This window comes from Herpailurus yagouaroundi, unplaced genomic scaffold, assembly GCF_014898765.1.
Source record: "Herpailurus yagouaroundi ecotype Mexico unplaced genomic scaffold, PumYag 77, whole genome shotgun sequence".
NCBI lineage: Eukaryota > Metazoa > Chordata > Mammalia > Carnivora > Felidae > Herpailurus > Herpailurus yagouaroundi.
Window position 1 is genome coordinate 12,169,706 of NW_024412388.1, and position 26,277 is coordinate 12,195,982.

At 47.8% G+C, this 26,277-nt stretch overlaps 1 protein-coding gene across 1 annotated transcript in view; it reads right to left on the reverse strand.

Annotated features, from left to right (window-relative positions):
* Nucleotides 1-3,968: 3,968 nt before the first annotated feature.
* The window catches only part of SDHB (succinate dehydrogenase complex iron sulfur subunit B), a 32,241-nt gene continuing 9,932 nt past the window's right edge, over nucleotides 3,969-26,277 (reverse strand). The window contains exons 2-8 of the mRNA XM_040462567.1: nucleotides 24,391-24,518; nucleotides 13,613-13,698; nucleotides 10,992-11,128; nucleotides 10,248-10,364; nucleotides 9,042-9,143; nucleotides 7,688-7,810; nucleotides 3,969-4,190 (exon numbers count right to left, since the gene is read on the reverse strand). Of these exons, the coding sequence (XP_040318501.1) occupies nucleotides 4,113-4,190; nucleotides 7,688-7,810; nucleotides 9,042-9,143; nucleotides 10,248-10,364; nucleotides 10,992-11,128; nucleotides 13,613-13,698; nucleotides 24,391-24,518 (771 nt within the window). The 3' untranslated portion in view covers nucleotides 3,969-4,112. The remainder of the gene's footprint in view (nucleotides 4,191-7,687; nucleotides 7,811-9,041; nucleotides 9,144-10,247; nucleotides 10,365-10,991; nucleotides 11,129-13,612; nucleotides 13,699-24,390; nucleotides 24,519-26,277) is intronic.

Genomic DNA, 26,277 nt, shown 5'->3' on the forward strand with positions numbered 1-26,277 from the left:
GTAAGAGCAGGGGGCTCAGGTACGGCACTGCTCAGTTGGTTCCCTCGCCCCCCCCCCCCCCCCCCCCCGCCCCGTTCCTACTCTTGGCTTTGAAGAGGCTCCACCCTCTACGGCCATCTAGGGAGGAGCCACACCTGCCGCTCTGCCCATCGCCTTCATGGGGCAGGAAGCTAGAGGAAGCTTCTTCCCAAACCACGGAGGATGTGGAAGTCTCTGCCGTCTGCTGGGGTTACCTCTGGGGAAGTGGCTCTCCCTGTGTGGTCCTCTGAGTGGTTTGTGGGTTGGGCTCCAGGCACCTGTGGGTCAGGACCCATCAAGGAACTTGATGGGCTTGGAACTTGCAGGGCTGCTGCTCCCTTGGGGACTGACGAGAAAGACATAAAATATGTGCGGTCCACGTGGCCAAAGGATTGAGAAGTCACTAGTTTGGGCCAGTTGATTCTAGAGCGTTGCCTTACTTCTCAATTTCTCCAGCTTCACTAGGTTTTTGCCATGAAAGTGGATTTTCTCACCTAGTGACAGAACCCATGACAAGATGATGGCTGTCCAGACACATGAAGTGGGGTTCCAGCAATTTGGTTTATAGTCTCCTGGGCAAAAAGGAGAAGGGCCAGAGAGAATTTGGGTGTTGGGGTCTGTTGGTGGCATTCTGTCCCTGCACCGAGTGGTCAGTGGGACATGAGAAATGAGCACTGTTGGTTCCGCCCAGAAAAACCATCCTCTGAGTGGGAGGGAGGTCCCTCACTCTGGTCAGGCGTGTCAGAAACGTCCCGGGTTGTCAAGTCCAAGGGGCCAGGAATAGAAGGCCTGTGTGGTCCCTGTGGCACTGAGTGGGCCTTGCATGCCGTGGGTAGTTGAAACCAATCAGCTGAATTGTGTTTCTGGAGCATTTGCTCTACCGCAGGCTAGATGCTTTCTCATTTATCTTTTTTTTTTTTTTTTAACGTTTATTTATTTTTGAGACAGAGAGAGACAGAGCATGAACGGGGGAGGGTCAGAGAGAAGGGGAGACACAGAATCCGAAACAGGCTCCAGGCTCCGAGCGGTCAGCACAGAGCCCGACGCGGGGCTCGAACTCACAGACCGCGAGATCATGACCTGAGCCGAAGTCAGATACTCAACCGACTGAGCCACCCAGGTGCCCCATCTTTTTGAAAACTAATGTTAAGTATTTATTTACAAATTTTTCAGCTTTTTTGAGGTATAAAGGATTCCCTTCATTGAGTTAACACATCTATCACCTCACATACTTACTTATTTTTTGAGTAAGAACTTAACATTTATTCTCATTGAGACTTGAACCACAATTCTAGCAGGCGAATGCTGTTAATGCCTGTTTTATAGATGGGAAAAGAGAGGCACAGAAGTTGAAGTTGCCCAACGACCAGGTAAGAAGACGTGGCTGGGTTCAGTCTCAGAGAAACTGGACGAATTCCACAGTATTACTTTTGCAGATGAAGGCACATCGTCCGGACAACAATCGGGGCACAGAAGTAGCACAAAGGACAGGTTACCGTCTCTCTGCTCAGATCTGCAGTTATTAGAATGAGCCTTTGTGACTGTTAAAAATAGAGCAGTTGCCTGCATGCAATCCAGGGAAAGATGAAATAAACAGTCAATACAACTCTCGGTTGGTACCGTGTTCCCATTTGGCCCCGGTGGAGACCGGGTGCCCTGAAGCCACAAATCTGACGTGCCCTGAGGCAGATTTGCAGTGACAACTCCCAGGACACTGCTTCGTACCAGCAGCTGGGGGGGCAGAGCTCGTCTTTCTGAGCCATCATGTTATTCGTGGGAAAAACTTAAGTTTCTCTGCAGACCTAGATATTAGAAGCAAAGTCAAATTATCCATGAATCCAAGGAATGTGACCTCCCCGAGGCTGAATCGGGTGTCAACGGTATGGAAGGTATGGGGGCTGCCCCGGGGGTTTTTCAGTTCTCACTTCCGGGTTTAGGCTTCAACACCAGAGGATGGGTTACCCGTGTGGTCTCACTGGGGTGGTCGAGCATCTGAGATGCTATACTTTAGGGCGAGGACCCTGTTCTGAATTTCTAATAATACAATGTGTTTTTGTTTTGTTTTTTTTTTTTTTTTGGTGTGTGTGTGTGTGTGTGTGTGTGTGTGTGTGTGTGTTTTAATTTGGCGATCTTGGCAGGGATGGCAGGGAACGTATCTCGCTCATCTTTACCCCCCAGCACCTCGCCTCTCGTAATGAGTAATGCTGGAGACAAGACTAGTGCTTTTGAACTGTCCCTTTTCAAAGCCACCAATGCTCATTAAAGGTTCATCCTGGGTGAGTCAGACATTTTTCTTGGCTGCCTGCCTCACGATGCAAGAGGCCTTTGTTTCCTGGATGATCTCACTGCTGGGAGTTAAAAAGCAGCCTTGGAGTGTTCCTGAATGTAAGGAGGGCTTGCCCGAATGGGCAGCAGTAGAGAATCACTGTGCACCTGCCCCACCAAACACTTAACCAGTGGTTCCAAAGGCTAAGGTGGACAATAAATCACACACACACACACACACACACACACACACACACACACTGAGGCAGATCATTATTAGCACCAAAGAGGCCCTTATATATTGTGGGGTGAGAATAGAAAGCTGCTATATTATTGATGATAGCCAAAACGTGGAAGCAACCAAGTATCCGCCGAGGGATGGATGGATCCAGCAAACTGTGGCATCTACACACAATGGAGTATTATTCAGCCTTAGAAAGAAAAGTAATTCTCGGGGCGCCTGGCTGACTCAGTCCGTGGATCTTGGGGTTGTGGGTTTGAGCCCCATGATGGGTGAAGAAATTACTTAAAAAATAAAATCTTCAAAAAATAAAATCTTTTATGAAGAATGTTTATTTTTGACAGAGAGCATGAGCGCACATGTGGGGGAGGGGCAGAGAGGGCCAGAGAAAATCCCAAGCAGGCTCTGTGCTGACAGCACGGACGTGGAGCCTGAACCCACGAACCGGGAGATCATGACCTGAGCTGAAGTTGGACACTCAATGACTGAGCCACCTGGGCGACCCATATTGTACTGTATGTGTGTGTGTGTGTGTGTGTGTATATATATATATATATGTACTTTTAAAAATTTCTTTTAATCTTTATTTTTGAGAGAGGCAGAGTGCAAGTGGGGGAGGAACAGAGAGAGAGACACAAATCCGAAGCAGGTTCCAGGCTCTGAGCTGTCAGCACAGAGCCCGACACGGGGCTCGAACCCACGAACTGTGAGATCATGACCTGAGCTGAAGTCCGACGCTTAACTGACTGAGCCACCCAGGGGCCCCTGCACTCTATTCTTGAAAGGAAAGCTTTCTGTATGCCCATTTGTCATGGCAGAAAGGTCTGGAAGGAAGTGCCTCAGCTGTCAGTGGGGGAGGCGGTATGGGACTCGGGGTGTTTGCGGGGCTTTCCGTTTCCGGCCTGCCGCACTTTTGGCACCGTCTGTCTTTTCAGTGAATGTTGCTGCCTTCGTGGTAGAGCGTTACAGCCAAGGTGGCAGTGTTGGGAATTCGTGCTTGCCTGGAGAGGTCTCCTGAGGTCAGCCGTGGAACTCAAGGTCACAGCTGATCCCGGTCATTGCTCTGTGCTGGAGGCGTCTAACTGACTTAGCAAGACGCGGCTCGAAGTAATTCTGATACTGAAAGCTGCAGGACCCGGGAGGCTGTAGGACAAGAGCTCCCATCAGTGAACGGGCACATTCCCTCCTGCAGGCAGCAGGGGTGAGGTGGGCAGGGTCACAACCCCCCCCCCCCCCAGGGCAGACCAAGAGGCCAGGAGGAGGAGGAGGAGGAGGAAGCTGCCCGAGGGCGTCCCATGGGGGAAGGGCAAAGGGAACAAGTCCCAGGCCCAGCAGGCCTGTCCACCGGGACCCTGCCCTACCCCCAGGGGCTCAGTTCCAGGGTTGGGCCCTTCCTTCTGGCACCCGTGCATCCCTCTTCAGCAAGTAAAAGGAACAGGCGTGCTTTTTTGTTAATAAAGTAGAATAACATTTATTTATTTCTTAGAATCTTTATTATACATGCTGTATTCATGGAAAATCAAGACCTCAAATTGGATATAAAGTATGTCCAGCTGGGCCGGTTAAGTCGCGGTTAGTGCGGGAACAGTTACACTGACGCTTTCTTCCCCTTATAGGTGGCCATCATTTTCTTGATTTCAGCAATAGCTTTGCCTGGATTCAGCCCCTTGAGAGAAGAAAAGAGAATCAGTACCAAAGGGTACGTGAGACTGAATGAAGAACCCAGGGCCTGGGGCGAAACCCCCTCAAGCGGGGCCGGGGTCAAAGCAAGGCGATGCGAATCTCATCCTTTCAAAGCCAGGGGCTGGGGCTCAGGGCTCTCCGGTGTCCACCTGCAGACACCTCACAGCGGCCGGACAGCGCCGGTGACCCCTCCCGCCCCCCTGCGCAGACCCACGGGGGCCGTGTGCTTGAGACGCACGCACGTCCAGGAGAGGGCAGCTCTTCCACGGCCACGGCCGGCGTCCCAACCAGCCGGCAGCGCTCAGTCTCTTACACGTTCCCGTGGACACACAAGAGCCCTCACGGGTGCCGGGAAGGAAGGGCCCTCCCTCGGGACCCTTCCCAAGCTCCCGTGGCAGCCTGACTGGCCAGTAACCCTGATCCCGCAGGAGGCACCATGACGAGCCCAGTGAGTGCCGGCCGCCTCGGCAGGGACACAAGGACGCAGCCGAGGTGAGAAGAGAGCCCCGTCTTTCTAGAAGCACAACTCTACCCTTGAAATGACAGTGTGGGTCGCATGGGCCCTGAGCAGGAAGTGGAAGTTTGCCACCTCTAACACCCATGGCCTGGGGGGGGGGGGGGGGGGGGGAGTGGCGCTGCCCTCTCAGGGGCCTGAATCTGTACGCACACGCAGCTCCAACAAGCGTGCAGAGGAAACTGAGGGAGCGAAGAAGGAGGTGGCACTTTTTAAAAAGTTTACTTATGTATTTTGAGGGGGGAGAGAAGCAGAGAGAAAGGGAGGGAGGGAGGAAGGGGGAAGGAGAGGGAGGGTGAGGGACAGAGAGAGGGGGAGAGAGGAGTAGAGAGGGAGAGAGAATTCCAAGCAGACTCTGTGACACGGGGCTCGAACTCACGAGCCATGAGATTGTGACCTGAGTCTGGTGGACGCTTAACCCAGGCTCCCAGGAGGTGTCACTTTTTTTTAAAATTTATTTTATTTTTTTAATTTTATTTTTTACTTTTTAAAATTTACATCCAAATCAGTTAGCATCTAGTGCAACAATGATTTCAGGAGTAGCTTCCTTAGTGCCCCTGACCCATTTAGCCCATCCCCCCTCCTACAAGCCCTCCAGGAACCCTGTTTGTTCTCCATATTTAAGTCTCTTATGTTTTGTCCCCCTTCCTGTTTTTATATTATTTTTGTTTCCCTTTCCTTATGTTCATCTGTTTTGTCTCTTAAAGTCCTCATGTGAGTGAAGTCATAGGATTTTTGTCTTACTCTGACTAATTTCACTTAACATAATAGCCTCCAGTTCCATCCACGTAGTTGCAAATGGCAAGATTCCATTCTTTTTGATTGCCGAGTAATACTCCATTGCATATATATACACCACATTTTCTTTATCCATTCATCCATCGATGGACATTTGGGGTCCTTCCATGCTTTGGCTATTGTCGATAGTGCTGCTATAAACATGGGGGTGCACGTGTCCCTTCGAAACAGCACACCTGTATCCCGTGGATCAATGCCTAGCAGTGCCATTGCTGGGTCGTAGGGCAGTTCTGTTTTCAGTTTTTTGAGGAACCTCCATGCTGTTTTCCAGAGTGGCTGCACCAACTTGCATTCCCACCAACAATGCAAAAGAGATCCTCTTTCCAGGAGGTGGCACCTTTTAACAACTTTCTCACTGATGCCAAGCACCCAGCTCTGCCTGAGATCAAGCCCGTCCGGCCAGCTGGCCCTGCCCAGATGCTCCGCCCTGGCCTGACCCCAGCACTCCCCTCTCCATACTGGACTCTGCGGGGCCTGATGCCCCCGATCTTGGGCTATGGAGCCGGTGCTGTCCACCCTGCAGTCCCCACTCTGGTGGGGCCGAGTAACTATGACGCCTCCCGAGGCCAAGGAGGCTGTCCTGGGAAGCCCTGGAACAGGACGGTCGGAGGAGACCCACGGGCTGCTGTGGAGTGCTGTGATCCGGATGCTCCAGATGATGGGATTTCTTTTAAGCCATCTCCCTCTCCTCACTCATGGTGTCATCTATCCTCGTGACTGCCTGGCCCCATCCGCTGAGAACCTTTTGTATGTTCGACCCTACTGCCAATAAAGCACTTCCATAGTGTGGGGGGTGGCGGTGGGGAAGGGGGGGAAATGTGTGGAAAGAAAGAAAAGAGAAAAAAGAGAAAGAAAAAAAGAGATCTTCAGAAGGAAAGAAAAGGAGAGAGAACACTCTTCCAAGGCTGCTATGGAATGATCTCGAAAATAAATTAAGGGGTAAAGGCAGTGACTGGGACTGAACAGGCCCTGTATGCATTTGGTACAGCGTGCAATCTCTGGAAAGGCACACGAGAGGCGGGGAACATAGGCTGCGTTGGGGAGGTGGAGGGGGTGATGGGGTGAGGGATGAGTGTCCACGGTGCCCCTGCCCGCCTCCGCTTACCACAGGACTAGTGGGTCAGCACACACGAGCCCACCTGATCTGGGGCAGCAGGAAGAGACTAGTCTGGGAGGCAGGGGGCCTGCTTTTCTGGCCTGCCCCGACAGTGACGTTGGCAAGTCGCTGCCCTCCCCACTCCTGCCCGGGCTCGGCTTCCCCGTCTGTAAAAGGGTCCCTTCCAGTTCAAACAATCTGGGCCTGTGTGTCCTCCCATGGGCCCCAGACAGCCTCCGTTCTTGTCTGCTCCCAGGTGTCATGCAAAGACGCCCGCCAGGGAACGCACCCAGAAGCCAAGTGCCCCCCGGAGCTGCTGTCTCTGAGTCTGGAACAGGCCGGGCACCCGTCTGCGGGCCCATTTCCTGAGCGCTCACTGTGCCAGGAGCTGTTCTGAGCACGTCAGTGGTCTAACTTGCCCCACAAATTAGAGGTCCCGGGGGCAGAGCCTCACCCCCGCCTGGGGGCCCCTACCAGGCCCCACTGCTGATGGACCACGAGAAGCGCCGTGGCAGAGATGGGCACCTGGAAACACGGGTGTCAGGCAAAAAAAGAAGGAAATTACCCACCTGGATGTCCTGTTTAAGCTTGGCTGCCTCCCCCCACCCTTTCTTTAAAGCTGCTGGCTGGTTATCCCAGTTTCCATCTTGCTGCCTGCTCACCCACTCACCCCACCGTCTACAGTCTCTGCTCGAGGGGCGGCCACGCTCTGAGCCGCGTGGCCCGGGCTGCTCCCTGCCCACCGCCTGGACCGAAGGGCAGCCAGCCCACAGCGGGCCATGCGCCTCGGATGTGGCATGGAAACGCAGAGAAGACAGGCGGATGGCCAAAGCTGAAATCAGGGCGAGTCCAGGAAGCAGGAGGACGAGCAGGAAGGGGAGGGAAAGCTAGGTGAGCTTGAGCTGAGACCGAGAAAAGACCCCGAGAACGAACGGGCTGGCTGCGAGAGCATAGCAGACTGTCTGTGCGACGCTGCGAGACGGAGGCATAGGGACACAGAAGGAACCGCACACGCCGCCGCTTCGGACACGTCGGCCCGGAGGCAAGGCGGAGGGCCGCCGGCGCCTCGTACCTTGGGGCAGGTCCTCGTGCAGTTCATGATGGTGTGGCAGCGATACAGGGAGAACGGGTCCTGCAGCTTGGCCAGGCGCTCCTCCGTGAAGTCGTCTCTGGAGTCGATCATCCAGCGATAGGCCTGGGGAACCGGGGGCCGAGGCGCTGAGCTGGCAGCTTAACCCGTCACAGCTCAAAGCCCCAGGCAGGGGTGCAGAAGGGAGGGAGTCTCCCAGTTTAGGGGCCTCGCCTCTGCTCCTTAAGTCCTGCCATCTTTCAAGGCAAGGGCCCCCCTCCCCACTCCTCGGTAACCCCCTTGATTAACAACCCCCCAACTTCTGAGCCACACTGCACCTGGTACCCTGGTGCTTAATTACATGCGAGCAGGCACCGCCCCCTCATCACTTCAAGGCGCTCATTGGCTTCCCGGCTGCCCAGCTTCTGAGTCAGGGAACCGCCTTCACAGCACCTACCCACCGTCTCCCGCAGACTGATGACTTAAGATCTCTGTCCAGAGAGGATATTTAATATTTGTTCCACCGACAGACTCCCGTGATTGGTCAGCCCATCTGGGAGCCTGGCATGGGCCGGCTGAAGGCGGTCAACCGCCCGAGCACGGGCTGCTGGCGCAGGGAGGTGGAGGGGGCTCCGTTCCCCAGCACCTCACAGCGATGGTGCGGGTGCCAACGGTGAACGAACGGGCCTCGTCGTTCGATCTTTTATGTGGATGGGAATCAATGCTGCTAAGTGGTCACACCGCACGGAGCTTCCCGTTTCGTGGGAAGATGAGAAATGAGAACTGGTGTTTTTGAGCTGCTCGAGAATCTGAGAAAAGCACTGGCCAGAAACTTAAAAAGCACAGCTTTATGGGAAGGAACAAAGGCAGTTTCCCTGCAGTGAGTACACATGCAGCGATGTGCCCAGCAAGGCCGTGCTGCCTCCTCTCCAAGCAACCCCTAAACCCAGGACTCCAGGTTTTCATCAGCCTGGAAACAAGTTCCAAACTTACAGCTGGGAGGCTCAGTCAAATTTCTCTCTCCGGCCTGCACGTCCAAACTCCCTGGGGAGGGAGATGGGGGGCTGCCTGACAGATGTGGTCTGGGGAAAGCGGGCACGTGGGGAAGCAAGAGACAGCTGCACAGGGAATGCGTTTTAACATCTGCAGGGCGTGCGTTGCCTCGGGGTGACCCTCACCACACAGAAACGAGGTATCTTGCAGAAGATGTACTGAAACCACGCGAAGTGCAGGCACCCCACTGCCCTGCCTGTGACGGACGCCCGTTGGCATCCTGGTTGCCAACAAGCCACCGTCCTCTTGGACTTCTGGATGCCTCAGTTTTAACTTCTCTTAGAGCAACGAAGGAGCACCTTACCTGCATAAGGACTGCAGGTCCCAGGTATTTGTCTCCGTTCCACCAGTAGCTGGGGCAGCTGGTGCTGCAGCAGGCACAGAGAATACACTCATACAGCCCGTCCTGTGCGGAGGGAAAGGGCGGTCAGGGGCCCAAGGCCGAAGAGACTCGGGTTTCTAGCCGACTGAATGTGATGTCGGCGGTCGGCACGTGAACAAAGCGACTATTTGCGTGTGAGTTTTCTTGGCAAAATCCTAGGGGTGGCTTGTACGGATGTATCAGATTTGTAAAAAGAGATCTTGGAACCAAAATGTAAACATTTGCTGGATTAGAACCCAGAGTTCTGAAGGCCAAGTACAATGTACTTATCCTTTAATACACCACCTCTGTTACCTAAAAGCAAACAAACCCCCCAAAAAAGCAAAACAAAGAAAAGCAACCAGGGAAACCTGGGTGGTTCAGCTGGTTAAATGTCCGACTTCGGCTCAGGTCATGATCTCAAGGTTCATGAGTTCGAGCCCTGCGTCGGGCTCTGTGCTGACCAGCTCTGAGCCTGCTTGGGATTCTGTCTCCCTCCCTCTCTCCCTCCATGTCCCTCCCCAGCTCGTGCTTTCTCTCTCAAAAATAAATAAATAAACATTAAAAAAAACAAAACAAAAACACGTCACAGCCTGGATACTGGAACTCAGAGTGACAGGGCTGTCCCCCACCCTGCCCAGCAATCCCTGGACTCTCGGTGTCAGCAAAGCACAGCAAGGTTCTAGTCCCAGTTTTGCCATGGACTCCTTTGCTCCTGTCTGCAAAACAGGTGGTGGAAGCAGGACCACCAACGGCCAGGACGTGTCTGATTTGCCCCCGAGTGTCAAAGAGCCTCTGATGGGGGTGTCAGCTTGGAAAAACCTGGTAATCTGCACACAGGTTTCTTTTGAAAAAGAGAAACATCCTGCAACACGGTAATGACGTGCCCTTCTAGGCAGTGTGGGCCTGCTCCAGACCCCTGGTCCACTGTGGGCCCTTGTGGGTTCACACTGCCCACGTGGTCCCGAGAGGATGGCAGTCCAGCCCTTGGACAGATGCTCTTGCAGTTTCCTTCCAGAACACACTAAATAAACGGTCTGCACGATCCCATGCTGCCACTTCCCACCCCATCCCCCCAAGCCACACTTCCTGGCAAGCATCTTGGCAACAAGATTCCTCAAAGCAAGACAATAAATGGGGACTAATGACCAGTTTCTCACGATCTTCTATGGACTGCAGGTACTGCTGCTTGCCTTCCTGGGATTCATCCTTCTTCTTCAAATAAGGCTCAATGGATTTGTACTGAGCATAGAAGTTGCTCAAGTCCTGAGGTTAAGAGGCAGAAGGAAAAAAGGGTCAGATTTCACCACCACTCCTTAGCTTTCTTATTCACCCCATTTCGTGGACAATCCCTACTTCCCCCCGATCCTACAGAAGTCTGACTCACTTCGGCGTGGATCTGTGCAAAGACTACAGAAGGAGAAATGGTCAGCATTAATCGTGGCTCGGAAATCTCTCCTTCACCCACTCAGGAAGCCTTCCAATCCCATAGCCCCTCCAGTGAAGGTGGTCAAACACGGGGAGGCAGAAATAAAGTCCAACGCGTAACCAGTGTTGCCTTCCCCACTGGGATTTTCCACATGAATTCTTTGTAGTTATGGCCAAATTCTTGATTCTGGGACTGTTCCAACTCTACAATCTTGTGCCCAGTTATTCCCAAACAATCCTCACCAAATGAGCTGCTGGAGAATCTTCTAGGTGGGTTTATCTTCCACCATTCAAATACCTTAACTCAGGGAAAAAGCCTGCCCTAAAGAACTGATAACGTATCTCTCTCTCTCTCTCACACACACCTCTTCCCCTCTCCCCTGAAGATAAAAAAGGGGGAGGGATGGGGGGGGGGATAGGAGACAGAAGGGGGGATGGGAGGGAGGGAGGGAGGCAGAAACTCACGGGAACAAGATCCTTTATCACATACATATGTGGAAGAGGGTAGATTTTGGAGACTTTGCTGAGGTTGGTGTCAATCCTGCGGGTGCAAGCCAGAGTGTTGCCTCCGTTGATGTTCATCGCGCAAGAGCCACAGATGCCTGATAGAGAGAATGCATTTAACACCTCCTCCCCCAGGCTCAGGCAGTCCAGCTTCAAACTCTCTTTTCTGGAACGTTGTTCCTCTACCATCAGGGGCAGCACTGACACAGAATCCACCCGGGGCAGAAGGTGACGCTGTTTTCCCTCTCCTCCATCTTTCTGCCTGGAATGCAGATCTAACGGCCGCAGTTCCAAAAGCCATTTTGGGACCACGAGGCAACCTTGAGGCTGGAATCGACACGCCACAGATGGCGCTGGAAGACAGAAGGGGCCTGGGGCACTGGTGGCATTACAGAGTGCCCACATCAGTCCTAGCTCCATGATTCATGTATTTTGGGGGGGGGGGGGAGTTTTTTTTTTTTTTAAAGTCCCTGTTATTTGAACTCAAACTCTAACAGACAGAAACCAAAAGCAAAATATCATCTTCTGGTTTAGGCCTGGGTGTGGATCACCCACGTAGAACTCTTACTCTGTTTTCACCAAAACTAGCAGCATAGCGGCTCTGGGGATATGAAACCCACGTAAACCGGCTGAGCACTGACCTTCCAAGAAGAAGAATGAACTAACTGAAACCAAAGCACAGCAAAAATAAGGTGCTGACGCAGGACCCTGAAAATGAGACTTCTCTTTGCCTGGACTCACGTCCCGTGTATGGAAATTTCCTAGGTATTTCAGAGTTTAAAGATGACTATGCAATATGAATCCACTTCTCTGAAGCTGTCTTTTGAAGATCAGGCCAGAGAAATGTGATTACTTGTGAGACGTGCACTGGGTTATCACTTTAGTGAGACCACTCCCTTCTGTGAATCTTAATAAGCGTGTCTTAAGCAAATACTCCTATAGTTCCCCAGGGGACTGAATGTCGTCAATATATTTATGTAAGCCTGGCATCCCAGCAGAGAAATATGCTTTTGTAAGCGATGGCATACAATTTAAAAAATAAATCTGGGGTGCCTGGGTGGCTCAGACGGTGAGGTATCCAACTGTCGGCTCAGGTCATGATCTCACAGCTTGTGAGTTCAAGCCCCGCGTTGGGTTCTGTGCTGACAGCTCAGAGCCTGGAGCCACTTATGCTCTCTCTCAAAAATAAACAAATTTTCTTCTTCTCTGAAAAAGGCTCCCCTAGAAATTCTCTTACCAACAAGGGAAGAGAAAGGAGTGGTAATTAATATCATTCTGCTTCGTAGTTTTTAGTCCAGATGGGCCACAGCTTATATTCTTGGCTCTGAAAAAGTCTTACGGGGAAAGGTTACTGAAAAGCATCTATATTTCCTGTGCTGCCAGGACTTACATGGGGAAGGTTGGTGTTTAATTACAGCAGAATGTTCCCTGAACAGCAGGACTCAGCCAAACTATGGTAATATCTGTCAGCATTTGGTACACTAAATCCCATCCTGTAAGATTAGATGAAATCAAAGCAGATGTCTTAGAAGCAGGACTGAATGACCTGAAATGTACAGCAGAACGAAGATTAAAAAGTGATGGGCCAACATCTATAGTGACTTTTCCTTTCAGGAAAGGTTATTTTAGGAAGAAGATTCAATCACTGGTTTTGGCCCATACAACCCTCTGTTTCGTTTTGTCAGGTTTTCCAAGCCTGGCCAGCAGAGTGTACCGCCTGAGTGCAGTTCTGGAATCTGAGATTTCTGGCGGACTCCTGGCTCCCCAACTATCTGTGTGTTTTTCTGGAAGTCCCTTAACCTCCCCGGACCTCAGCGTAAACACTAATAGGGCTGGTCTATTCCGTGTAAAGTGAACAGAACAGAGCCGGGCACACAGACCGTGCTCCACGGCCATCGGGACCAGTCAGCCCTCGTAGCATCCCTCTGTGACTTTTGTGATTGGTACTCAAAATGTACCACTAGAAGATTATTTAGGGGTTTTCTTAAAATCAACTCATGTTTACTTAGATTTATATTAAAAAACTTTACCACTGTTACACTGTTATCAGTAATTATATTTTTCTAACGTATCATATAAACACACGGCTATTAAAGTAAAACACGCGGGTCTGAATACTGCTGGAAATCAGCTCCTGTGACACCGGCTGCACACTGTGGGAAACTCTGTTCCCACCCAGAATGCTCCTATTAAGCAGCTGCTCTGAGCACGCGTAATGCTGGGAGCTGGGGGTGGGGGCACACCCGTACCCCCCTGCCCCCCTGCCCCCCGGCCAAGCAGCTTGGCAGGGGTGCAGAAGTGGCTGGCTAGCAGACCCAAGCTGGTCCCTGAGGGTGTGACAGCTCACGGGGACCGCCGGATGCAGTGACCACGTGACATAAAGCTCCTGACGGGAAGAAAATTCAGGAACCAGAGCTTGTACCACAGTTCGAATTTTTGACACATTTACCCAAGAAAAGGAAGTGCGACGCACAGCAAGGTCACCCGGCAGACGGCCAGCTGTTCGGGTAGCTGTCTCAGTCGTGGCCGGCCCGGGCACCAAGCATAAGGGTCTAAAGCCTAATAAGGAAGGAGATGCTTACCTTCTCTGCATGATCGTCGGAAAGTCAAGGTCGAATCAATTTCATTCTTAATCTTGATTAAAGCATCCAACACCATAGGACCACATCTGACCAAAAACAACAAGACACCCCAGTCGTACTGATGCGAAGTCCAATGTACCTATACTTCGTTATTATAGTATGATCTGACACGTCTGTGTATGTTAGCTGCTCTTACCCTTTTGGCTTTCTGGGGTCACACTCAGGAATTTTTCCATCGTTCTATTTTTGTGTATTCGTACACACTGTAAGTCCTGCAGAGTCACGCCGCGTATACATTTCTAGGGAAAGGAAAGCTGAAGGAGCAGAGACAGAGCCCCCTTACTCCAAAGCACTGCGAGTGCCCATGCGTGAGGGGGCAGTGGGGTGAGAGGAAGGGCAGTAGCACAGGGCTTGGAACTTGGGGCGCAGGCCTGGCGTCTGAGAACCTGGTCAGAACCCTGGCTTGGCCACTCGCTAGGTTCTTGGCAAACCGCTTCATCAGCTTCCCACCTACGAAGCACAGGCAGCCCCTACATCTCACGGGACCGCTGCAGGTGAATTAACACACAGGACAGTCAAACAGAGCGCCTGCCACATTCGCTCAGTGTAACTGTGACCATCATCGTGCAGAGGCTGCAGTTGTATGAACGGTTCACTCTCCCTGAGCCTGTTTCCCTATTTGTCAAATAGAACCAAAACTTAAAATCGCAGGATTATTACAAAGATGAAATAAAAGCATATGACTTTCATAGTATCTGGCACAGTCACGTGCTCAACAAACCTATTTCCTGGTTGTCACGCCCATGCCTCCCAGTCCTGCTCTATGCATGGGATTTTAAAAAATATGCCCCCGCCCCAATATCCTTTAGCATTATCCAGATTTCTTTTTTTTCTACTTTATTGAGATATAATTGCCATATGACATGCAAATTTAAGGTGCACAGCATGATAGCGTAGCACATAATTTAATATACGTATATACTGGGGCGTGCGGGTGGCTCAGGCAGTTAAGCGTCGGACTCTTGATTTCAGCTCGGGTCATGATCTCATGGTTTGTGAGTTTGAGCCCTGCGTCGGGCTCTGTGCCGACAGCACAGAGCCTGCTCGAGATTCTCTCTCTCTACCTGCCCCCCCTCAAAATAAATAAACTTAAAAAAAAAAAGCGCCCCTATGTACATATGGTGAAATGATCACCACAACAAGATTAGTTAACAGGGCTGCATTATCTGTATTTCTATCAGCAATATGCAAGTACCCTTTCCACCCTATCTTTGCTAACACTGGGAACTACCCTTTAAAAACCTGTGCTATTTTGAGAATGGAGAAGTATTATTGTTTTAATCTGAGATCTTTGAGTATTTCAGTGGTTGAGTATCTGTCATAAAGCCATTGATTTTTCTTCACGCTCCAGCTGCTTATTGGAAGTGTGCTGTGCCAGGTTCCATGCTGGCTGCTGGGCATACACCAGGGAACAGATGAAAACTCCTGCCCGCGTGGCACCTTCATTCTAGTCGACTATGCTACAGACTCGGTCCACCCTTGTTCTTTGCCTCTTTGTTTAGGAGATCTTAGGAATTGTTTTTAAAGGAAAAATCTTTTTTAAAGCTCCAAAACTCATCATTCCCAGTACTTCACTTCTGACACTCCTGGTCACCAGGCGTGTGGTTTCCGGAACCGAGCAATCCTGCAACCCCAGCTGGGTGTCCCCACAGTGTAACTCAAGCCGGCCCCACCGCCACTGGCCGGTGACAGCATCAGATCCCACAGTTGAAGGGCTTGGTCCCAGCCCCCACCCCCACCGTCCTCGGACACCCGCTGCCCGCTGCAAGCTCGGGCTGTCCCCTGGAAGACTGGCTGCGGATCAGAGATTCTCATGATCCCCTCCCTTGGGTTTGACAGTTGCTAGAGCAGCTTACAGAACTTAGATAAACAGGTAATTCACTAGGTTCTGATTTAGTAGAATGGCCAAGTGGAAGAGGTGCACAGGGCAAGGTGCCCAGGAAGGGGAGCAGAGCTTCCGTGCCCTCTCCCTGCACCTGCACGAATTCACGCACCCAGACTCTCTGAACCCCACAATTCGGGTCCTTTCATGGAGGCTTCAGTGCACAGGCATGATTGATTACATGGTGCTGCCGGTCGGTGGTTTGACCTCTAACTTCTCTTCCCTCTCAGGTCAAGGGGTAGGGCAGAGGGTTCCAACAGTCTAAACACAGGGTTGGTTCCCTAGTAATCAGCCCCCACCCCAACCTGTGGTTATCTAGACTTCTAGAAACCACCTCATTAGAGTAAACTCAGGCGGCTGAAAGGGGCTTGTCATGAATAAAAACTACAAGCCCATTTCACCTTCAGTATTTATCCGGAGCTATTTCAGGAACTGGGAACAAAACCAAAACTATTATAACAAAAGATGACCCTATAGCTCTTATCACTTTGGATCACAAGGGTTTTAGGAGCCAGAAACCCTGGAAAAGACCATATTTATACCACCAATCTATTCTATCAGTGGCGAATCCTGCCCCTCCCTCACCTCCAGCCCATAACCAGCAATTGGCTATTTGACTTCTAATTTTGGTAATGGAACTTTTAAACCACACAGATTTAAATGCTTACATGTTACAGTTGACCACCCTTTCCCCTTATGATACTATCACTATTTTTAATGTATGTATGTATTTATAAAATTTTATTTTTTAATAATCTCTATACCCAATATGGGGCTTGAACTCATAATCCCAAGATCAAGAGTCACACGCTCCTCTGCCTGAGCCAGCCAGCGCCCCAGTACTATCAATTTTAAATCTAAAAAGATTAAACCCCTTCCTGACGTTTCAAGACTAGAATTTTCCTCTAGATTTTACATAAAAAAAAAAAATGTGTATTTATTTTTGAGAGAGAGAGAGAGAGAGAGAGAGAGCGCGCACGTGCATGCGAGCAGGGGAGGGGCTCGAATTTATGAACTGTGAGATCATGACCTGAGCTGAGGTTGGAAGCTTAACCGAGCCACCCAGGCACCCCATGCATTTTAAAATTATTCCCCCCCAAATTACAAAAACTGCTAGTCAATTGCCCCAAATCACTGACTGACTAAACCTTCTTTTGCTTCTGATTTGTGGTACCTCCTTCTGGTATTCTGTAACAGAATTTCACTGAAGTAGAGTTTATTTTGCAACTTAAAAAAATTCAAATGATCGGTCTATTCTTGTCCTGGCATGTTTTAAATGGCAGCAATCCTCTTTATTTTTACAAAAATTTCAAATATCAAGTTAAAAAGCCAAAGCCCTCCCTTCAAGTGATCTCTCCTGCTAAATTTCATAATAGCTAGGGACTGTTAAAGAGTTTGGTATATTTTTCTCACACCTAAAAAAAGCAATATATATAATAACACCTTGCTTTTTTCATTCAACATCTCCAATAAAGGACAGTAATCACCTGTTTTCCTACGGAAGGACCCTTAGCTTGCTTAAATCCTTCTCTATTATATACAATGATGCAAATAACATTTTTACATAGAAATCAAGATTTTTTTTTGGCTATTCTGTGTCCCTTACATTTCCATATACATTTTAGGATCTGCTTGTCAATTTCTACAAAAATGACTGGTGGGCTTTTGACAGTAATTGTGTTGAATCTGTAAATCAATTTAGGGGCGCAGCGCCACCTTAAAAATATTGTTTCCCAGGGGCGCCTGGTTGGCTCAGTTGGAGGAGTGTGTGACTCAGTCTTGTGAGTTTGAGCCCCACGTTGGGCGTAGACTACTTAAAAAAATTGTTTTCCAGCCCTTAAACATGGGATGTCTTTCCATTTATCTAAGTCTTTAATTTCTTTCCTTGTTTTCTTCCCCCCCATTTGAGAGTGAACAAGGCAAAGAGAGAGAGTGAATCTTTTTTTTTTTTTTAATTTTTTTAAACATTTATTTATTTTTGAGAAAGAGAGAGAGAGAGCATGAACAGGGGAGGGTCAGAGAAAGAGGGAGACACAGAATCTGAAACAGGCTCCAGGCTCTGAGCTGTCAGCACAGAGCCCGACGCGGGGCTTGAACCCACGGACTGCGAGATCATGACCTGAGCCAAAGTCGGCCACTTAACCGACTGAGCCACCCAGGCACCCCAGGGAGAGAGTGAATCTTAAGCAGGCTCCACACTCAGTGTGTTGCCCAATGTGGGGCTTGATCCCTTGACCTGGGGATCATGACTGGAGCCATAATCAAGAACTGGGACACTTGGGGCACCCAGGGTGGCTCAGTCGGTTAAGCATCTGACCCTTGATTTTTAGTTCAGGTCATGATCTCACAGCCTGAGTTGGAGCCCTGCAAAGGGCTCTGCACTGACAGTGAGGAGCCTGCTTGGGATTCTTGCTCTTTCTGCCCCTCCCCCACTTGCATTCTCTTTCTCTAATAAGGGTTAAAAAAAACAAACAAAAAAAAAGGGTCGGATGCTCAACAGACTGCACCAGCCAGTTGCCCCTAGGTTTTTAATTTCTTGTCACCGATGTTTTATAGTTCTCAGCGTACAAGTCTTGCATTTCTTTTGCTAAGCTGGATCCTCAGTATTTTATTCTTTTTCATGTTATTGTAAATGGAACCATTTTCTTATTTAAGGACTGTTCACGACTAGTTTATAGAAATACAACTGATTTTTATATACTGATCTTATATCCTCGCTGAACTAGTTTATTAGATCTAATAGTTTCTTGGTGTGGATTTGTTAAGATTTTCTATATACAAGGTCATGTCATCTATGAAGAGTTTCCTTCTTCCTTGTCAATTTGCTCTATTTTCTCTTGCCTAATTTCCCTGGTTAGACCCTCCAATAAAATTCTATAATGGCTGATGCTAGTAAAACAAACAAACAAACAAACAAAAAAACCCTTTTTGCATGACCTTGTACCATGCAACCCTGCTAAATTTACTTATGTCCTTGTAGTTTTGTAGATTCCCTGGAATTTTTTTTTTTTTTTTTTGGTAGATTCCCTCAAATTTTCTATGTAAGCAATGATGTTATTTGTGACTGGTGACAGTTTTATTTCCTCCCTTCCAAATTTCATGCCCTTTATTTTTAACTTGCCCTTAATGCACTTGTTCAAATGTCATGTAGAACACTCAACAGAAGCGGAGTGGACACCCTTGCTATGTTCCTTATGGGCAGAGCACTAACTATTTCACAGCGAGCTGTCGATTTTCCATAGATGCTCTTTATCTAGTCGAGGAATCTCCCCCTCTTTTTTCAAGTGTGCAGACTTCTGGTTTTTCTCCTTTATCTTGTTACTAGGGTGAATGACAAGGACTGATTTTCCAATTTTCTTAAACGTTTACTTATTTTGATGGAGAGGTGGGGGTGGGAGTGGGAACTGTGAGCAGGGAGGGGCAGAGAGGAGAGAATCTCAAACAGGCTCCACACCCAGCTCGGACCCTGAAGGCCGGTGTGGACTCCATTTCACAAACAGTGAGATCATGACCTGAGCTGAAATCAAGAGTTGGATACTTAACCAACTGAGCCACCCAGGCACCCATGATTTTCCAATGTTAAAACTACTCTGCACCCCTGGGACAAGCCCAAACTTGGTTATTAAGGCATTATCCTTTTCTTATAGATGGTTAGATTTGATCTGCTGAAATCTTGAGAATTTTTGTGTCTATGTTCATGAAAGATACCAATCTATATCCTTCCTTTTTGTAATGAGACGTCTCCACTAGATTTTGGAATCAGGTTTTGATGGCCTCCTAAAATGAACTGGGAAGTGATTATTCCTTGTTTGTTTTCTGAAAGGATGTAACAGGCATTAGGAGTTTTCTTAAATGTTTCATGATTCATCAGTGAAGCCACCTGGGCCTGGAGTTTTCTTCATGAAAAGGTTTTTCACAACGCATCTCATATCTATAGTGAATACAGAACTATTCGTATTTTCTTTTTATTTGAGAGAGAGACGGAGAGAGCGTGCGCATGAGAAGGGGAGAGGGACAGAAGGAGACAGAATCTTAAGCACACTCCACACTCAGCATGGAGCCCAACATGGGGCTTGATCCCAGGACACTGGGATCATGACCTGAGTCAAAATCAAGAGTCAGATGCTCAACCGAGCTATCCAGGTGCCCCCTGTTACTGTGTTCTATTTGAATTCCATTGTGGTCAGAGAATACACTCTAGAAGATCCTCATTTTTTGGAATTTACTGAGATTTGTTTTATGGCCCAGCATCACAGTGAATGTTCCCTGCACACTTGATAAGAACATGTATTTTACAACTGTTTGGTGTGGTGTCTCAAAAATATTAATTAGATCAAGATGACTGATAATGTTCAGATGATCTGTCTTTAGTTAAAAAAAATTTATTTTTAAATTATGTAAAGATTCTTAAGGTTTATTTATTTTGAGAGAGAGAGAGAGAGAGAGAGAGAGAGCGCGCACGCGCGTGCGCTCAAGAGAGAACACGTGTGGGAGCAGGGGAGAGGCAAAGAGACAGGGAGAGAGAATCCCAAGCAGCCTGTGCACCATCAGCACGGAGCCTGATGTGGGCTCGAACTCACAAACTGTGAGATCTTAACCTGAGCCGAAACCAAGAAATCAAGAATTGGGCACTTAATCGACTGAGCCACCCAGACATCCCTTTCCTTTTTTTTTTTTTTTTTAAAGAGACAGCATGAGCGTGTGAGCAGGGGAGGGGCAGACTGAGAGGGAGAATCTTAAGCAGGCTCCATGCTCAGCGTGGAGCCTGACTCAGGGCTCGATCTCAGGATCCTGGGATCATGACCTGAGCCAAAAACCAAGGGTTGGACGCTTAACCGAATGAGCCACCCAGGTGCCCCATGCCAGTAAGATCTTTAAATTTTACTTAGTTGAGTTTTGTTTTTAACAATAAAGTGTAGTTCTTATAAGTAGCATGAAATTGGGTTTTGCTTTTTATCTATTCTGACAGTCTTTGCCTTTTAATTGGAGTGTTTAACGCCTGTAATGATATAATTATTGATGAGGTTGGATTTGGCTCTCTCATTTTACTATTTGTCCCAACATTTTTGCCCCTGTTCTTTCTTTCCTGCTTTAAGTAGTGTTTTTATTTTTAAATTTTTTTTTCCAACGTTTATTTATTTTTGGGACAGAGAGAGACAGAGCATGAACGGGGGAGGGGCAGAGAGAGAGGGAGACACAGAATTGGAAACAGGCTCCAGGCTCTGAGCCATCAGCCCAGAGCCCGACGCAGGGCTCGAACTCCCGGACCGCGAGATCGTGACCTGGCTGAAGTCGGATGCTTAACCGACTGCGCCACCCAGGCGCCCCTTTAAGTAGTATTTTTAGATGGAGTAAGCAGTTTTGGAATTCCATTTAATTTATATATTGGCTTTTAGCTATCTCACTCTGCATTTTAATAAATGGTTATTCTAGAATTATAACGTGTCCTTAACTTTTGAACCTATTTCGAATTAATACTGTACCATTTCATGTACTGTAAGAACCCTCCAACCTTATAGGTCAACCCACTCCCAGCCCTTATGCTGGTCATCACACACATTACATCTGTGTAAGCGGTCTGTTACACAACACAGTAGTAGATTTTTAACAGTCATATGTATACTTTAATGGAATTAAGAGGAAAAATGGTTTCCTGTTTACCATAGCTAGTGCTTTTCATTCCTTCTCCTTTCTTCCTTCTCAACAGGCAAGATAACTTCTCACACTGCACTTAGTACAGGTCTCCTGGCTGTGAATTCTTGGATTTTTTATTACCTGAAAATGTCTTCATTCCATCCTCACCATTTTGCGGAGTACAGGATTCTGGCTGACGGTGTTTTTCTTTTAGTAATTAAGCGATGGCATTTCATGGTCCTTTGGCATCTACAATTATTGAGTAAACAATCATTTGTATCGTTTCCCAGGCTGTAATGTGTTTTATCGTTCCTGCTTTCAAGATTTCCTCTTTCATTCTGATCTTCAGCAACTGGAGTATGATGTTCCTGGGTGTAGTTTTCCTTGTGTTTACCTTGTCTGAAGTTCATGCTTCCTGAATGTGTCAATTATGTCTTTCACCAGCCTGGGGAATTCTTGGTCATTAGTTCTTCAAGTATTTTTTTTTTTTGCCCTTTCTCTTTCTCCACTCCTTCTGGGACTCCAATGACAGATGTTAAACCTTCTGATATCATTCCAATCTTTTTAGTCTCAAGAACACGTGATTCTTGTTAATGTGTTTTCAGGGTCACTGAATCTTCCTGCTGTCTTCAATCTGCTATCCAGTAAATTTTCTATTTCAGATATTGCTGTTTTCAGTTCCAGATTTTCCATTTGGTTCTTTTTAAAAGTTTCTATTTCCCTGCTGAGATGTTCTAGCTCGTGAGCATCTTTTCCTTTATCTACGAGCATAGGGATAACTCCTTAAAATGCACATCTAGTTCCAACACCTGGACTGCTTCAGGGCTGGGTGGCCTCCATTGCTGGTCTCTCCATTTGAGTATGGGTCAGGTTTCACTGTTTCTTCATATGATTAGTGATTCTGGACTATGTGCTGGACTTTGTGAATAAATGACATGGCAACTCTGGATTTTATTGTGTTTCTCTACAGAGTATCGATTTAAAAAAAAAAATCCTTTTAAAATAGTTTTTTATTTTAAGGACACTCCATGCCCAATGTGGGGCTTTTAAACTCACGACCCTGGGATCAAGAGTTGCATGCTCTACCGACTGAGCCAGCCAAGGGCCCCTGAGTTGTTTTTTTTTTTTTTTAAAGCAATAATTAATATGGGCTGAACTTCAGACTTGGGCAGTTCACAAACAGACTTTGGGGCTCCCCCTCTATGTTTCTTTCCAGGACTGCCCCCTCGTTTACTGGTTACTGTGGTAGCTATACAACATCAAGCTAGTAAGACTGTGGTTTTATCGTGTTTTTGGCCTTGTACCTCTGCTTCCACTGGGGCTTGCCCTCAGGTCACAGAGTGTAAAACCCAGTAACATTCTGTTCTTCCAAGTGTCAACTCATTCCCAGTGTCTCTGGTCACTCTGCTGTGCCTGTAGGTCATTACTGCTTGTCATCTGTCCAGAGTTTATAGCTGTTACTTGACGGTTAGTACGATGAAAGCTACTCTGCCGTAACCGGAGAAGAATGCAATTACTCTTTATGTTTTTTAGCGTCAAAAAATAGTTATGGGGGCACCTGGGTGGCTCAGTCGGTTAAGTGTCCGACTCTTGATTTCGGCTCAGGTCACGATCTCAGGGTTCACGGGATTGAGCCCTGCAGCAGGCTCTGTGCTGATAACACGGAGCCTGCTTGGGAGTCTCTCTCTCTCTGCCCTCCCCTGCTTGTGCTCTCTCTCTCTCAAAATAAATAAACATTAAAAAGTTAGTTATGAATTTAACTCTTCTGAAGTTTCAGCCACATTCTGTAGGTTTTGATTTGCATTGTTTTTATTCTCCAAGTATCCAACAATATTTGAAATGATTCCTTAATAAAAGTAGTTGTTTAAAAGAGTGCTTTTTAACTTCCAAGTAGTTAGAGTTTTTTGTTTTTAACACGTATTTTACTAATCACTTTTGGTTGTTGGGTATTTGGTAAGTGTCTGTCTGACAAGGTTATATATCAACTAACTCTAGTGCTTAATAGAACTGACATGTTGGTAAAGTCAAAGAAAGCATTTAGAATAGTAGTTTTCAAATCTTTTTTTTTTGTGCCACGGAAGCTCTTGTTCAAAACACATAAAGTCCTTATTCATTTACAAATAAAACAGATCATGAAATAGGACAGTTCTGATTACACTGGAGAGGGGAGAGGTGGTGCAGTGGGGAGCTGGGGAGCCCAGCTCACCAGATTTTCTTCCGTTTGGCTGCCTGTGGAGGTCCTCCAGGGTGGAAGATGATGAAAGAGTGGTTCAGAAAGAGGTGAGGACTCACCCCGCTGTCGCTGGCTTTGAAGACGGGGAGTATGAGCTGCGGGGTGCATGGCCTCTAAAACCTGGGGGCGGCCCTTAGCTTACAGCCAACAAGAAACCAGGGACCTCAGTGTTGCAACCATAAGGAACTGAATTCTGCCAACAGCCCAAGGGAACAGAAAGCGGATTTCCCCGGTCTCCAGAAAGAAACAGGGCCTGCTGACACGTCGACCCACGGTCTGATGACACCTTCACCAGACTTCTAACCTGCAGAACTGAAAAGTAATAAATCCAGGCGTTTTAAGTCGCTAGGTCTGTGGCACTTAGATATGACAGAAAGACAAATAATACAGAGGTATGGATCTCTGCTACTATTTTAACTGCATCACTATCTTGTCATATTACCATTCCAGAGACATTTACGGTGTCCTTCCAGCTCTACCAGTACTCCTAGAGACTTGTCATCCTCTGGGGAGGCCCGGGTGGCTCAGTCAGTTAAGTGTCCACCTCTCGATTTCAGCTCAGGCCACGATCTCATGGTTCGGGAGTTCGAGCCCCACGTCGGGCTCTGCGATGACTGTGGGGGGCCTGCTTGTGATTCTCTTTCCATCTCTCTCTGCCCCTCCCCCACTCATGTGCACGTGCTCTCTCTCTCTCTCAGAAAGAAAGAAACTTTATTTTAAAAAAAAAAGAAATTTGTCATCCTCCGATTTGGGGAAAGGAAAGGAATTTTACAAAAGTTATTCTTCCTGGTATTAATTATCTTTTCGAATCAGGTGCCTACCTCATTCATTTGAAAAAGAGACGGTAAATTCCAGGGCCACTGGATGATCTGTTTTTAAACCTTCCGTGGATGTGAAAAGCAGGTCCCTGACTCGGATCAACAGCTCACCTTCACTTAGCAAACATCTAGCTCTCACAGAGATACTCACTTATTCAAATCAATTTCATAAGTTTGCATACGAGGCTTATCTCCCGTCTTGTCTGGGTCCCATCGGTAGATGGCAAACTTCTTGATTCGGGGAGCTGTGGCTGCCGCTGTCTGTGCCCCCCGGCAGGCCTGGAATCGAAAAGGTTCACAAGAAGGGGGGGGAAAAAACTATTAAAAATGCAAGACAAATCCTACTGTTTAGCTGGTGCTATAAACTACAGCACTGGCTATAAACCCACATATTACTGTCTTCTTGCAAAAGGCATTCAATATCCATCAAATATTAAGCACCTAGCACGTCACGTACCAGACATGGTGCTGGGGGCTAGTGAAATAGCACTTAACGAAACAGTCTTTGCCCTCACGGAATCTACTTTAAGCAAGAGAGATATTAAATATTTATGATAAAGTATAAAGAGGAAAGAATACAGAAAAGACTTACACTAGTACAAGAGATCAGGGAAGGCCCCATAAATGATAATGAAGCTGAGACTTGGTGAGTAGGGATTAGAGAGTGTTATAAACTGAGGGAACAACACGTGTAGAGGCCTGGATGGGGGAGAGCACAGCACATCTGGGAGAAAAGTCCAATATGAGTCAGGGGGGCTTGAGTAAGGTCGGAGGAGTGGGAAATGTGAGGAAGTCAAGATTCTGATGTTACCCTAAGAGCAATGAGAAGCCAGAACGAATTATCAGGTGGATGACATAATCATTTTTATTTTTGAGAACGGTATCACTGGCTACAAAGGAAGAATTGTCAGGCAACATGTGGAGAAACCAGTAGAAAGCTACTGCGGTTGTCAAAACGAGATGCCGGTGTTTCTAGATTAGATGTCTCCATCAGTCTGGGCTGTTGTAACAAGACATCAAAGACCGGGTGGCTTAAACACGACAAATTTCTCATGGTTCTGGAGGCTGGGAAGTCCAAGATCAAGGTCTCAGGCAGACTTGGTGTCTGATGAAGACCCTCTTCTTGGTTGACAGATGGCCACCTCCTTGCTGTCTCATGTGGCGGAGAGAGAGATCTCACATCTTTTCCCCTTTGTGTAAGGGCACTAATCCTGTCGTAAGAGCTCTACCCTCATGACCTCATCTAAACTTGATTCCCTCTCATACGTTCCATCTTTAAATACCATCATAATGGGGATTAGAGTTTCGACGTTTGAACTTGGGGGAACACGAACGTTCAGCTCACAGCACTGCAGCAGGAAAGACGGTGAAGAATATTGTAAAACAGAACCCATGTAGGGAACTAACCAACACCCAAGTCCTGTTCTCCATGATGATTCTATCCCATCTCCTGGACACTTACATCTCTGCCAGTGGGTCTCACATGGTGAGCTCAGCAACTCCAGAGTGCTACCACCTTAGAGGCTGCTATGAGAGGGTCAGGTTAAGAGGGCTGGTCTCTGGTTAATTCCGTCCTTCACCAGAACAGCTTCCCCATATTTACAAAAAGGGTGCTGTTGCTCAAAAGTTTTATATTTAAATTCACACTCATTTTTAAGGCCACAATTTATTATTGCCAGGAACTGCAGTAAATGCTTTATACTAATTACTCCACTGAGTCTTTGTATGAGAAAAATGAGGCTCAGCGACCGAGCGATGGGCCCATGATGACACAGCTGACAAGAGGAGTTATGACTGGAACCCAAGTCTGTCTGACCCCAGAGCCGATGCTCCTGAACACTGTACTAGTCCATTTATTTGTGAATATTTGGAGGTTTCTTCTTGGCTCTGTCTCCTTTTTATGTCTCAATGCCTTGAGGGCATGTGTATTAGAGTTCTCCAGAGAAACAGAACCAATAGTGTGTCTATCCATATAAATACGTGATACATATGAAAGGTATATATACACATATACATATAAAGAGATTTTTTTTTTTTT